Source organism: Anopheles maculipalpis, chromosome 2RL (genome assembly GCF_943734695.1).
Source record: "Anopheles maculipalpis chromosome 2RL, idAnoMacuDA_375_x, whole genome shotgun sequence".
In the NCBI taxonomy this organism is placed as follows: Eukaryota; Metazoa; Arthropoda; class Insecta; order Diptera; family Culicidae; genus Anopheles; species Anopheles maculipalpis.
The window spans coordinates 80,679,449-80,694,491 of record NC_064871.1 but is presented as its reverse complement, the minus strand read 5'-3'; the positions used below and the strand labels follow the sequence as shown (position 1 = coordinate 80,694,491).

At 42.9% G+C, this 15,043-nt stretch overlaps 3 protein-coding genes across 8 annotated transcripts in view; 1 reads left to right on the top strand and 2 right to left on the bottom strand.

Moving 5' to 3' along the window:
* LOC126567529 (39S ribosomal protein L35, mitochondrial) overlaps positions 1 to 9,140 on the top strand; it is a 142,005-nt gene extending 132,865 nt beyond the window's left edge. The window contains exon 3 of the mRNA XM_050223749.1: positions 9,125 to 9,140. The gene's annotated coding sequence lies outside the window, so the exon portion shown is untranslated. The remainder of the gene's footprint in view (positions 1 to 9,124) is intronic.
* LOC126568598 (probable salivary secreted peptide) overlaps positions 1 to 15,043 on the bottom strand; it is a 380,437-nt gene that overhangs the window by 42,550 nt on the left and 322,844 nt on the right. The window lies entirely within an intron of this gene.
* LOC126567991 (transcription factor AP-2-epsilon) overlaps positions 579 to 15,043 on the bottom strand; it is a 67,145-nt gene continuing 52,680 nt past the window's right edge. For 5 of the 6 annotated variants that reach the window (XM_050224385.1, XM_050224384.1, XM_050224381.1 and 2 more), the window contains 7 exons: positions 9,623 to 9,856; positions 9,353 to 9,517; positions 6,074 to 6,281; positions 1,644 to 1,842; positions 1,177 to 1,441; positions 844 to 1,011; positions 579 to 738 (listed from right to left, as the gene is read on the bottom strand). In XM_050224385.1, the coding sequence (XP_050080342.1) occupies positions 628 to 738; positions 844 to 1,011; positions 1,177 to 1,441; positions 1,644 to 1,842; positions 6,074 to 6,281; positions 9,353 to 9,517; positions 9,623 to 9,856 (1,350 nt within the window). In that variant the 3' untranslated portion in view covers positions 579 to 627. Of the gene's footprint in view, positions 739 to 843; positions 1,012 to 1,176; positions 1,442 to 1,643; positions 1,843 to 6,073; positions 6,282 to 9,352; positions 9,518 to 9,622; positions 9,857 to 12,082; positions 12,169 to 15,043 lie in introns of those variants that run through there. The other variant, XM_050224382.1, reaches the window with a different exon arrangement.

Below are 15,043 nucleotides of genomic sequence, written 5' to 3'. Positions count from 1 at the left end.
TTATGCCATTGCTTATTCTGTACTCGTATATGTTTTAAAAAAGAGGATGGAACCAAGAACCAAAACAAACCGGGTCCAGGTGGAATGTAAAATAAAAACAAAACAACTAAAAAATGATACCGACGAACGACACTGTGCGCAGTAGCTTGCCCTGCCCCGGTACATGCTTTAAAGTTAGCTAACTTAATGATTTATTCTTTTTATACATTTTTTTCTGTGTTTTCTATGTGGTTTGCTCTCTCTCATTTGCTGCTGATCGGAGTGATTTCAACGGTGACTGATCGTGGTGTGGGTGAGCATCCATCTTGTTCTTGATTTACACTTTGCAATCACAATCTTGTTACTCTTGCCTAATGTACTAACGCTTCCGTACCCGAATCTATGAACACTTTACAACTTTGAAGAACTCAGTTATTGCGTGAGTTATTGGATGAGGGGATTATCTTCACTTCACACACTTGGCACACCGTTTATTTCCGACATTTCCGATTTCCTTTAATCACCGGCCCCTGTTTGCGCTCCATAATTCGGCAAGGAGCAAAGGAGAACCACCAGGTCCTGGGCTCGTTTTGTTGTTCCCACGCACTAAAATCGATCAATTTTAGTGAACAGATAATTTTATAACTGTCATTTCTTGTCGCTTTCCATTTTGTTCTTGTCTAGCGAGGAGGTGACCATACTGCCACCATTGCCCGGGTACATCTTGTCCAGATGTTTGATCGATTCGTTTAGATAGTTCTGGAAAGAGAGAGAAAGAAAAATTGATGAAGATTATTAAAAAAGCCACGAAGAAGAAGATATTAAAGAAGCCTTCTTTCTTGTCCACTGAGATGTCTTACACACCTGTATTGCTGTAAGTGCGGCCACGATGGCCGGCGAACCGAAACCGTGTGATATCAGCGAGAAATGCGTCAGATGTCGCTGTATCGAGGGGTCCAGGATGTGTTGCGGTCTGGTATTGCAGAGGGGCGATCGATCTTGGTTCAACAGGTCCATTAGCTCCTTTGTGACCTGTATATGGCACGGGAAGAAAACCGGGTTATTTTACATAAAACGTGAAAATGTATTAATAATGCGCCAAAGGTATGCAATTGAAATAATTGAGTTTTCATTGCATATATTTAGGCGTTACGATATCACAAAGAACTATTTATTCTTAAATTGAAAAATACTAACCTGTTTCGTGTTGAGGAGAAGCTCCTTTCGCCGGTACGACTCCTGCGGTTCCGAGTACTGGCGGGAAAGATACTCTGCCACCTGGCGGGCCGGGAACTCCGTTTCACACACGTACCCAAAGTCACGCGCCAGATGTATTGCTTCACCCTCTACCAAGGACGTTAGGAGTGTAACGTTCGCCGCCTTACGCCGTCCGGCCGGTAGGTTAAGACCGATTTTTTCCAACTTTTCCCTCAATAATCGTCCCCCGTTTTTACTCTTCGCTCTAGAGAAGAAGGGAAAGAGATGCGTGAAAAATACGTGAGAAATGAGGTAAAGAACCAGACACACTGCTGATTTAAAGTTGTGCGAGAGTGTGATATCATTAGCGATGAATTAATTACGAACAATCGCTCGCGTTCGTTTTAATTATTCGCGTTTATTCACACACAGCTGCGAGAAAAAAGCATGAAAACCAAATGCCTTACCGTCTCAGGACACCCCCTAGCAAGGACGCATTCAGACACTCTGGTGGCGATAGTCGACGTTGCACTTCCGCTACGGTTACTTTGTATTTTGAGGTGCTCGATAGTAGACTTAACCGCCCGGGCACGGAACAGAACACGTCGCTCGGTGAACCGAGATTGATTTGGCTGCTATCCTTTTTGATGTCGGTGATGGGGAAGTCTGTTTGAAGAGGGGGATGAAGAGAAGATGAGCGTTTCGTTAGTGGAGGAATGTGGCATTGAACCTTGCGAACAGGTAGCTTGGGTTGCAAATGGGTGGAATTTGCCATTTTCAGTCAACCAGTGTTGGGTAAGTGTTGTTTTGGTGAAATATTTTAAAGGACGCAACATTTGAGGGAATCTATTCCGGATGAGACATTCCTGGGCGTTATGACCTTAGCAAATTGTTATCCCATGAGATCAACTTGGCCTAATTTAGCTAAACTGTATTTGTTAGAATTTACAGTTACTGAAATATGCGTTTAAAGCGGTGGTATTCCGAGTATCAGCTAGTCTAGTAAGCCATTCGATGGCCAGCATGACCTCAAAAGTAGAATTACCTCGAGAAGTAGATGAAGAAGAAACAAATGAAAAAAAACTTCATGAATCAACAACTAACTATTTTTAAAGTGTTGTAAATAAGTCTAATAATAACACATTTTATAGACGGCATGATCTCTAAGTAAAGAGTCTTTAAGTAAAATTTCTCTTTTCCTTTGGAGGTCGCTAATACGTAGTCGTTACCCCGGTATTCGAGGCTCCCAATACGAGGCCCTTACTACGAAGCTACTACTGCAAAGCAGCAAACGCGGGGCCCCTTTTACTACACCCCTTGTACCAAACAGCTGCCGGAGCCCTAGGCGACTGCCTACCCCGCCTACCATTAGATTCGCTACTGATGGCCTTCTCAGTTCTTATAGAGTTGATTTTGTACAAATTTCTAAAGAGATTTCCAAATTTCCAAGGGATTCTAAAGGGATATATAAAATGTACTTATTTATCTGAGTATTACTTGCTTCAGAGCCATGGAATCACTTCCACAAAGAAATAAAACGCGAAAGAAATAATTCCTATTGACGGCCTGATCTGATCTGCAGTTTTGAAGGAACAGATAGCAATTAAGAATAAGAATTGCTCAAATTTAAGATATAACAAGTGATAGTGATAGTACAGCTTCTAATTCTAAGATGTCATCATCAATCCCCATCATTACCGTTATCTCGTACGCAGGACTGACTCTCCGGGTACGGCCAAATCAAGTCATGGACAGTAAAAATAGCATACTAGAACCTCTCGAATTTCTTAAGCAAAATGTGTGATAACTATGAATTTAGCTGGAGCTGAATTGTAGCCAAAATAAAAATCTCACAAACATGTGCAAATAAAAGAAAAACGAACCGATACAATATGACCTACATACAAGGGTCAGCTGTTTTCTTCCCAAATAAGGCACCAAGCGAACCTTAGCTTTACGAAGCTAAGCATCCAACAGTAACTTCGCCGCGCATCGCAAGCCAGCAAGTAAAGAAGAGGTTAAATAAACGACAGACATCTAAATCCAGACCGGTGTGCGATGAGCCGACGACAATCGTCACAGGTAATGACGAATTCGCAGCTGGACTTGACCTGGAAAACCGTTTAGCTGTTTGGCTAACATTCGCAATGGAGTATTATCTTTCTACCACACGCATCATTTGGGCAGTTGAACGCTGTCGTTGGACTAGAGGTTTCAGGTTCGCCGGTCTATTTTTTCCCCTTGCTTCCCTCTATCGCTCTGTGTGTGTCCGGGTGGTTTTGTTTTCATACAATCGTTTGCCAATTTGGAGTTGGATCTCTACACATCTCGCTACCGCATACCGAGAAGGAAGCGAAAGAGTCTGCACGGACATTAAATCTATCCGACCCGGCAGAGCGATTAGCCAATTCTAGGCAGGAAGACTAACTAGGGAAGGGAAGGAAACAAACGGCCAACGGGCGGGTGTGCCGGTCCACACACGCAAGCGAGATCTTATCGTGCACTTTTAATTTAAACGCTCCGGTGAGATTATTCCACCCGAGGGAGAGACCTGATGCCTGGGCAAGGGTCGGAAATGGTCAGTTGTGCAAACTGTGTGCGTCGTTTTGGGGTGTGGATATCACCTAGATGAGGTTGGATAGTTTATATCTTCGTATCTTACTTTGTTTTAGCTAGAAGCGGGTGTGTTGGAGAGATAGAATATTAGGAGGAGTCTGTTTAAGTGTCGGGTTATTCGATTCCGCGACGTACTGGGACTGTAGCTTCTGTACAATGATACATGCAAATTCTTATTCATTACGTCTCGCGTCTCGTACCTTGGAAGAGTTGCTTGGCTAAAGCTTGATCGTATCATTTCGCCGGCCTTTCAGCCATTTGCAAAGGAAAGATGGGCTGATGGGTGTTGATAGGTACATCCATAGGGATGATAGGAACCACTTCAAGCAGACCTCCTGTTTGATGCATTCCAGGAAATTCGCTCTCCATTCCAGCACCCCTATCGACAGTCTCGTGAATGAGATCTTACTATTACGCTTTGCGTCAAGCAACAGAACAGGATTGTTCCTCCTTGGAATTTGGTCGTAAAAGTGTCATTACGGAAAGTCTTACCGCTAACGGGTACATCCAAGCCTAGCTATCTAGCAATCAGGTTCCGATAAGACCTCTGCAGATGAGCTTTTGCCGACCCAAAAGTGGATTTGCCTCGCGACCCTTTAAAAGCTTCACAAAACTGCGCTGCGAACATTCCTTGGGATGGCAAAAGTAACCGGTAGCCACATTCCCGGCTACCGAAAACGCAACGTAACCGAATTCCAGTGGCCCATTTCTGGTGGTGGTGAAATGATCAATGCAAGCATGCAGTAACTCATTCCCTGTTCCGAAAGGGAAGGCAGAAAAATGCTAATGAGTGCGTCGCAGTGACCAATAAATAAGTCTAGGAATGTATTGCTATGTATGACCGGATATTTCATCCTTTCTGGTTGCTTGTTCTATGAATGAATCGAACTCGTACTACACACAGGTGGAGAGATGAAGAATGCATCCTACCGCACAGACCAAACGTGGATGAGTTAGGGTAGCTGGACAGACAGAGGTTCGGCTGCGAGTGACTTATATATGGCTCCGGTTTCGGAAAAACGACACTCCGGACTCCAGTATCTTGACCGGAATGATCGAACGGAGCATTCTCATTAGCATACTAATATTGTCAACTGAGTGTCATCGAGCTCTGCTCGCGTCCAATCTGGACGCGATATCTCGATCGATGGAAACACTTCCTCGACACACACAGATACACACAAACTCAAGATTAACCCCCGGAGGGACCGTTGGTTAACAGGAAGAGCATTCGGAAGAGATACAACACACATACAGATCCACTGATCGATAAGAAGCCAGTGAATGATGCATCGGTTCCCCAACGGCATTGGAGGCAAAACACGCGCCCCATTTCAGTTTCCCATTCGGGTTCAGAAACTAACAGCTTGTAGCTCAGGACCATTAACACACCCCAGCACCAGCTTTGAACTCGTACCGAATGAATCAAATCGAACATTAATTACCCCCTCCCAACACGGGTCTAACCTAGTCTGGTGGTGCGCTAGGATTTTTTTTTAATGGAAGTACCTAGGAAAAGTGGACCTTAATTTAGACATCATCGAGAGGAGAAGATTCGGAAAATTGGCACAAGCGAAAGGTAGCATCATCAGAAGATGCAAAAAAAAAAGGAACTTGCGCAGGGTCGAAACGCCACATGGAGAGGTCTTTATCGATATGGGACTATTATTGCAAAATGGTGTTATTACACGATGCTTGTACAATGCCGCCTTGAAAACGACAACTCCGCTTACCAGCAGGGCTGGGTAAGCTCGAAAGCCATCCATCCGAGGGACCCTAATAAAAGCTAACCTCTCAAACGCGTACAAACTCACACTCGGGTCAAATCGCATGAATGGGAAGAGAAAAAAAAGGTCTACAAGAAAGTACCATTATCCGAGGTGTTTTTCTGGCTTTCCTCTCGTTCTTTCACACTCTCTGTACTTCTGCTGTGTAATATGAGGCTCCACACTGAGCAGTGGAATTGAGTGGTTCGAGTTTTCCGACGCGTCCCACTGAGCCTTCCTACAGCTTCGACCTGGAAGTCGAAAGGAACGAACGGCGGGTGTGAGAGAGAAGAAGGGCGCTTAGAGGTTTGCTACCTTCCCCGATAAGGTGTCAGATTCAGAGTGGCATGTTGTTGCGTTGTTTGCATCCAGGACAGCCCATCTGCAATACAATGTGCATACCGGTGTACAATGCATCTCCTGTTCTCGTTTCCCGACGGTTGGGTAGGGATCGTGTTCTATGGCATTATTCGCTGTGACGGTTGGATGTCGGCTAATTATTAGCTGGTACTTACTTTTGAGCAGTGGCAGATCACTCATAAAGCCCGCGTTCTCGTCTATCACCGGGTTTTGCCCATCGTCGACGGCACTCTGGAGGGCTTGGTGCAGTGCGAGCGGGTCATGTTCGTGGGCACCGAGCCGGGTTGCACCGGCACCGGATCCGATTGAGCCGCTGTAATCGCTACGCCGGTCCGAGTACGGGAAGCCGTGCGACAGTTGCGTCTGCAAATTGGAAGAGAATCAAAGATATTTAGATAAGCAATGAAATGTTTGGGCCGAAGTGAGATGGTTTAAATGAGAGAACGATGTCGTGAAGTGAGATCAGAAAGGTTAATATTAATAAAGATGATCCTGTTGGTGATTGGCAATAACAGGAAGCACAGGATCATAGGAAAAAACAGGCCAAAAATTGTGTTTAAATCAACACAAGTGATCGCTATGTGTGATTATCGCTGGCGGTGGTTCGATAGTCGAGGTGATAGAGGAGTCTGCTTTCACACGGCAGGATCGGGACCCAAATCCCATTCTGACCGTTCCTCCGTAATGAAGACTGACTTTTCAACAATGAGGCACGAATAAATGTAGTAAACTCCCTCTGTAGTAAATCATCTGTTAGTCTCCTAACAGATGATTTAAATGCGGAAAAATAAAGAACGATTTTTGTACATTTTTTCCTTTCATTTGATGAATCTAGTTACTTGAATATTCAACTAATACCGTACTGGATTAAGTCAATCCTTATTTAAAAATGGCTGCGTGGATAATGAAATCCGTTTTAATATTTTAAAACCGTTAGTTAGTACATGTTTATAGCTCCGCGCCTGAAGGTATGCAATTAGTAAAAGTACGAACATTAAACCGTACGAGATTATTTCAATTTTTGTCCATTATTTCAATTATTTGCGACTACATTAATTGCTGGATTATCGACGAAGCATCCATCAGCGTTTAAAATCATTGTTTATAATTTATGTCATTAAATAAGTATAATTTTTTTACAGTATTTAGCTTCAAAGGCTTCAAAAGTATGCAATTAGTACTGCAAATTTACTTTGCTGCTGTGACCAAAAGGGTTTCATTGGGTTTATTGAAGAAGAAACGATTTGAATGCAAAGAAAGGCATTGGATTTACATTAAAAATTCATAAAAATAATTTAAAAATTGTTTAAATCTTAACAGCATCACAGAACAACACAGGAAGATAGGAATGAGTCTTTAAAAATCACAAATTTTTACAGCGTGACTACTGTAGCTGCTACTGCTATGAATAAACAGTTGATTACTGATTTATTGACTACTTAAAAGGGGTATTTTCTAGATTCTAGCATCCTCTTATCTTATCTCTTCTACTTTTTTGCCACTCACAAGGAGCACAAAACATAGCACAAAAAAAAAAAATGCAACCCAATATCGATCCTAACGTCAATCGGAAATTTATGAAAATTCCTTCCGGTGATGGAGGATACACGCAACGAGGAGAAATTATGCTCACAGAGAAGAAAAAAAAAACATCCCATGTGCAACAGTATGAAGTCAAAACTGCCACAACGCTAATCGACTTTATTAAATCGTTCAATACCAAGCTAAGAAAGGGCCTGTATGTACCGGAGAGAACCGGTGGCTTTTGCGTAATCGATCGGTTGTTACTGCAGCCGAGCCTTCGCCTTCGTTCCGGCACACCATTTCGGATGCGATGAGCATGTAGTTGATAAATATTTCGCTCGTTTATGATACGAAATTGTTGACATTCTTCCTATCAAAAACCGCCCGGCACGCACGGTGCCGTACGCTGGAAGTACGCCGTGCAGCGGAAGTATGGGAAGGATTTTTCCGACGGGGGAAAGTTTACTAGAAGGTATTTCCCATCCTCTCTCCGCTCTCTTGCTTTGTGTGTGTGGTGGTTATGGTGGAAGGAGAAAAAAGGAAAAGCACGGACATGGAGCTATTTATCCTTAAAATCTCGGAGCCCGCGAAACGGATCCGCTTGCGTTGGGTTCCGCGCTATGTTAAGCGGGAAAACTGCTTGCCAAGGTTTTCCTTTTTCGAGCGGCAAATGTTTAGGGCATACTAAGGAGTTGGCAGAAAACGGTACGTTTATCTGCTTAACCGGTGAGAATAAGAAAATGTTGAACCCGGGGTGGAAGAGTTTTCTTCGGAAGCTGGAAATAGTTTAGCTGGAAGTTTATTTGCTTCTTCGGCTCGTACGCTCTTCCCCCGGGTTGCCCTTGTGCGGTTTCGGAATGTTTTGTGTGCCGTGCCGCTGGGAGGAAAAACCGGTGGGTGGGTTTTGTTTTCATCGCTTGCCCTTTTTGGCACACAAGAAAGAAAACCAAAAAAAAAAAAACTTCATTCGTCTTGACGGCGAGGCCTTTTTCCCCTGGCCCGACAAGGTTCGTAAATTTATGGACACACGGACATTCGGCCACTGACCCACCACGTTCAGCGTCCAGCGAGTCCCGTGATTGTGTTATTTTGTAGAAAGAAAAGAAATTAATTCGACCTAACAAGCCCAACATGACTTTCATAATTCCTTGCCCGTTCGACCCTCCTCGACAGCACGAAGAAGAAGTTTTGATTTGGGAGAAAGCGACAGTTTAATCGAGAACTCGCCGTTTCGCCGAATATTCGGAAGCTGGCAGCGCAAAGTAGTAGCGCAGCGTTAAAAATAATGATGTTAGTAATAAAAAGAAAGACAACACATTTGCCTCCACCGCACTGCGCGGTGGACACGCGCGTGCACACACCCATGCGAGCGGAGCGATCAACCGAAATGGCTCAATTCGAGCGAAGTCGATCGAAATTGTACGCGCGCGGCTAAGTTAATCATCTCGCCCGCTGTAGGAGGAGCGAAGATAGTGGAGCAGGAGCAAGAGTTAGTAGAGGGCCGGAATTGGGACACCGAGAATCGAACCGATCAGAGGATGTTAAAGTTCGGGAATCAGAAGCAGCAGCAGTTTATAAAAATTAATTAACAAAAATGTGTGATCTCATTTTGTCGATTTCGTTTCTATTTCTCATTTATCCGGTTTGTTTGCGTGGATGTAGGCGCACCAGGGGGGGAGGAGGGGAGAGTGTGCAGGGTGTTCGAGCGCTGACCTGAAGGGAGCACTCCGCCGAGAGAAGGAAATCACCGTTGATTTGTTTTATTGCTCGTGATGGCCACCGGCTGCCGGGCGTCGTTGTGATAGGATTGCGACGGCTTTCGGGATGGTTTTTGGGAGCGGTGATTTGATTGAGTGAGTGCTGAACGGTTGAGCAGAAGGAAGAAAGGGAAGCTTTGGTTGAACACTTACCACGTGCTGTTGCAGTTCGGACTCGCGGTGAGATCGATGTAGTCCGAGCTGTTCCTGCGACGGTCTTAGCCCGGCCAGCTGATTGTAGTGATGCAGGGGTGCATGGTGTAGCGAGGACAGTGGCTGTCCGTACGGATCCGTACTGAGATAGTCGAGACCGTGGTTCTGTTTGATGTAAGAAAGCACAACACATGACACATTACAACTTTGCTTTTTCGTGCGCTTTTTGTAAAGGGAGTTCCGTTTTTGATTGCAAATGTCTCAACTTACCTGCTGCTGCGGTGGGCTTTGGGTGGTATGGTGGAAGGGTGGCGGGAAGTAGGGCGGCTGGAAGTCGGACTGGAGCGTTTGGTGATGCATGGTGGGACCGGGACCGTGGGAACCACCGTGGCTACCGCTGTGTCCGCTCGCTGGTCCGTTTCTCCCCGTGTGGCCGCCGGTGTGCGCTGAGTATGCAGGACTTCCGCTCGACAGTCCTATGCCTCCATGACTAGTGAGCCGCTCCTGTGCGAGAGGAAAATAAAGAAAGAAAAAAGTGTTAATAATAATGTAAATGATACAAATAACAAATGAAAGGCATAGAACTGTTGTTTATCAAAATGACAATGATGGAAATTCTTCACTAAACGTAGTATGAAATGAATCAAATGCGATCATAGTGAGATAAAGAAAGAAAGGAAGATGTGATCTAAAAAGTTGACACAATAAACGTATTTCAAACAGTGATATAGCATCATGAGCTCTTGAAAAGCTCAATTAGGATAAAATGAACATAGTCTTATAAGAACATAACAAATACTTTATATAAAATATATTTATCTATGCAAAAAAAAATCAAGTATGCTACTTAGCATACATTTAGACGTTTGAACATATTTTTCTGAATATCTGTGTATGTATTTAGCTAATTCTTTAGACATCGTTTTAATTAAACAATCTCAATTCACAAATACATCAAGTTACGAATTTCTAAACCTTTCTGATAAATCAGGAAGCCTTCAACCACATTATAAAGAAGTTTCTGGATTATAATTAAAAGCATTTGTAATCAAATAATTCATTTAGGATAAAAAAAAATGAAATAAGAAGAAGAAGGAAAAGAAGAAGAATTTTTTGGGTCAAATAATATTCTATAAAAAATATTTCATTTCACACAGCTTTCATTGCAATATTGTCGATCTATGCGTTAGAGTGAATAATGTTAAGTTAATTATGCACTTCTTTTTATTTATATCCGAGGTCATGAAGTCAGTTGGAAAGTCAATACTCTTTTGGGTGGTTGGGACGGTTACATTACTATTATTTGAAATTATTATGATTTAGTATAGAATACTTTTATTTAAGAAAACTAAATTAAAAATATCTTTTGTCAGGCATGAACCAAGTATAGCTAAAAGAAAGAAGAAACAAGTGGTAAAAGCACAAGATAAAACTTTTTATAAAACATAGTAAGCATTGCAAAAAGTTTTTAAAACACATAAAGACTTAAAACATCCTTTCTGAGGACTAAAATCTAACAAAAATATTTAGAAAAAAATATTTTTTGATCGACGCAATTATTCAAATTCAACATTGAATTAACTAAAACAAGCGTATCTACGAGAAACAAGAAATTGTAAAAATTATTCAAATTCATCTCTGCAAATCACAATGGACGGCACAAACTCTTGCATTAAAAAAAAAAAAACAAGGATGCATAAAACCGAATTCCTTCGCTTGATTACAACAGGACCCACCATCAAACAATTTAACAGATCGCGCAAGGCAACAGCGCTACACACAGCTTATAGCCACTGTTAACCCAAATCGCTATTTTGTTTATTTTAACATTGTGGCCCTTGCCTAGGAGCGTCGAGGGTGTAGCGTCGCGAGCAGGCGAGGGATGCTCACCACCACCGATCGAATCGATTCGCTCCGTTTGATTAACCGCCCGCTCGTTGGCCACGAGCACTGGTTGGCGTGAACGGGCCGGATAACCTCACTTTTATCACATTTCCGACGAAAATCTGTCTTCGTTCAATTCGTTTTGCGGGCGCGTTTGGCATTTTTACACCCGTTTGATCTAAATCTATCGTGAAAGCCTCCACCGGTCTCTCCCACTGGTCGTGGCAGTAGTTTTATTGACGTGCTTCCATCGCGTAGCTGAGGCTGAAGCGATCGCCCGGTTGGTTTTTTTTTTGGCTGGCTGGCTGGTGCACGTTGTATTTCGTTTTAAAACCGTGTTCCCGTGGAACCCACCCGCCGCTTATCTTTTTACCAGTGAAACCGGGCTCCATGAGGTGAGGTCATAAAAATTGCAATCAAACTCCCTAAATTGGCCAAACCGGGAGGGGGTATGCTATTTTGTTGTTGGTTTTTTTTACGTATTGTGTATTGTGAGCGTCTTTGAGAGGGACAGAGGGATCGAAAACAAAAAGTAGGCTTGATGTATGGTTTGACATCCATTTCCGCAGGTTGTTTTGGAACTCAGTTTTGCACAAAACTTTTCTTACTGTTAGGCGAAGGGAAAGGAGAATTTAAAATATCGCCTGTTTGAACGACAAAGTACAATAAATTCAAACCAACTGACAGCATCATTTCCTGATTGGAAAAATCACACTCTCTTTTACTTTCTCGCCCCATAATTATGCACGAGGGTGTGCGTGTGTTTGTGTTTAATTAAAACAATTATCGTTGATAAGGATGCATTCAGATGGAACGGAACCACTTTGAGTTTGTCGAGCCCATTACCTGTACTTCTATAACGGATGACATGTCCACGTACGCCAGTGCCATCTTGGATCAGGTTCGTCGCTTGCGCTTGCACAGGGCGGTTTTGGTTTTTCGTTCGATTAGGTTTGACTTTTGTCAGTGGGAACGAAACCGAGCGAATTTCGTTCAAGATGCACGATCACTTTCAGAACGGTTGTGTGCGAACCTTTACGGGCACTGTTTTGATTGGATCTACTGGATCTGTTTAGTAGCATTTATGGGAGTTTATAAACGGAGAACGATTGTAAAGATGATGGATTCTTTTATTGCACACAAGCGGTGCCATCGCGTACGCTACTCAGAACTTTTTTTTTATCACTTCACTTATAAATTCAGTATGAAAATGTATTGCAATCGAGTGCTAAAGGAACAACCAATTAATTTACACGAATTAGTTTTTTTTTAATTGTGATTTGGTGCCATGACCCGCATATTATTCTTGAATGTAAAGATGAATGTTTTCGCACTTCAATTCATTAAAAAAATCAGTGTTCGATTTTTGCCGAGCGCAAATTAAAAAATATATATATTTAAAGGGGTAGAACACAAGTTGTTTCTTAATAAAAAATAATGGTGTCGTGACCAGGATGTTGCTATTGGTAATACAAAAAAGACACCAAAAAAGATTCGGTAGAAATTTAGTCTATCGATCGCTATAGGGCTAAATACTGCATTAGTAATTGCTTAAAATCTGTTTAATGTAATATTTTAATTTGGTGCCGTGACCAGGATGTTCTTACTGAATGTATGAAAAATAGTAAAAGTAATGCAATGTATTTAATTTCAGAAATACACCCAGGCCTTGTCTTTTATTTTAAAGAGATAAAGTTTTTGTAGGAAATATTTAAATAATTTTTATTAAATTTTTAGTGTGAGAAAAAAAAACTTCTCGTTCACCATTACATCAGCAATATTAGGAAAGATCGATCCCGTTTGCGTAACCTTTGTTGTCACATAACCGATGTGTATGTGAAATTGGACAAATTGGAATTTAATAGAATTAATCTGCACCGTCTATTAAGTGTTTAGTCAACCGTGTTCGGCCGGTAAGGACACAACCCAACCAACCAACTTGGCACAACTTTCCCCCGTAGGCTAAAAGTGCATATAAATGCAATAATTACGCTCAGGTAACCGAACGTCCAGCACCCGCCGGCATTCCGGCGGCTCGGATAAGTATGGATCTCTATTGGTAGGAAACATCAACTTGCAGAAAAAAAGGCGTTTAACGTGTCAAGCACGTGTGCCGCAATGAAGCAATTAAAGCAAGTTCCTGCTCGGTACGGATGTGTTTTATCGAAAGGTCGATCGATGAACGATTGAATCGTTCGCGAGAAATAAGCTCAAGTCGGCTAGCTGCTTTGGGCAGTTCCTAACGCGATCGACATTCCATTCTTTTATCACTCGCTTCTGACACGGAACTGGTTGCCGAAATTCTTTCCCCCGTATGCTAAATTCGATAATTGTCCACTTCTTTTCCCCCATTTCTCCAACTACAAGTTCCACTGCTCGAAACCCGTACATGAAGGTCTAATTATTTTTCAATTATGCTCAATCATTGGCTGGCACACTCGTGTATTGCTCTGCTTGCTGCCGGTTGTATTTTCACTAAGTGGATAATGTACGAATTGCACCATCACTTCACCGACGGCGACGTCAAAACGGACGGGCCTGCAGGAAAACAAACGCAAATCGGCACACCATCACTTCAAACCATCAACACAGCAAAAAAAAACTTAAAAACACGTGCTGCTGACCGTGTACGTGATCAGGATTCGGGGTTGTAGGTTACGTTGATCACGAAAAGCGAACAAAAAATGCGATGTGCGCTGAAACGGAAGTACACTGCACTGCAACACGCCAATCACCAACCACCCAAAGCACACTACGATGATCGTTCGATCTATTTTCAACAAGATGTGTTTTCGTCGATTCAATTTGTTTTTAAAAATACGAACAGAATAACAAGTTTTCTAACTTTTTCTTAAATTTTGTTGCAAACTCCCGTACACATTATCACTTCAATAATCACACACACACAGTATACAACTATTCAAACACACCAGTACGATCGCGCCCAGTACCGCGTTTTCCGTGGTGGCTCCCTTTTTTTTGGCTAGGACATCTCACCAGCACACATCTCCCCAATCAATCATAACGGCCGGGGGATCTAACGCAAACTGAGCATAAAATCGGTAGCGACGGATTTGTTTGGCTTCGGGTCGGATTCCCGTTTCCAACTACCAAACCTGCCGCACCCCATGCTCTATGCTCTTGCCATGCTCTCACAAAATTATGCTCAAAAATATGCTTCATCTTACTCTCGCCTTCTCTCGCTTTCTCTCGCGGCGCGTGACGGAAAGTGGCCGTTGACATTTCTTTTTCTCTACCAGACGGAAGCTTCTCCCTTGCTTGATGATATTCTCTTTCGAACACAAGGATCGGCGTCTCTTTTGCACCAACAAACCCACGGTGATGGTACATTTTCAAATTCACTACACCCGCCCTTCCCCGTTTCGTTGTCGTGTGGCAGCCTTTTTGGCCGAAGGGAAAGCTCTTCTTCGGCGATTTTGGGCAATTTTCCCTTTTCCAGCAGCTACCACGAGTGTTGCGCGACGAAAAGGACACGAATGATGTGTCCGTCTCTCGCGCGTGTGTGTTTTTTTTGAAGGATAAAGCATGAAGGATGTAAGAAAACGCAAAAGAAGGAAGGCATTTTAATTCATGCCTCGGCGGTCTATAGTATGCACTTTTCTCTGGCTGGATGTGTGCTGGATGCATCCCAGAGCTGGGAGACCTGGGCTACCGAAATTATGCTGATGAGGCGAACGCACCACCAGTAAAATCAAGGAGTAGAGAATAAAAGGAAAAAAAAAACAACAGCATAAAAACATAATATGTGCGCCTCTTCGACATTCCTGGAGGAATATCTGCTGCTTA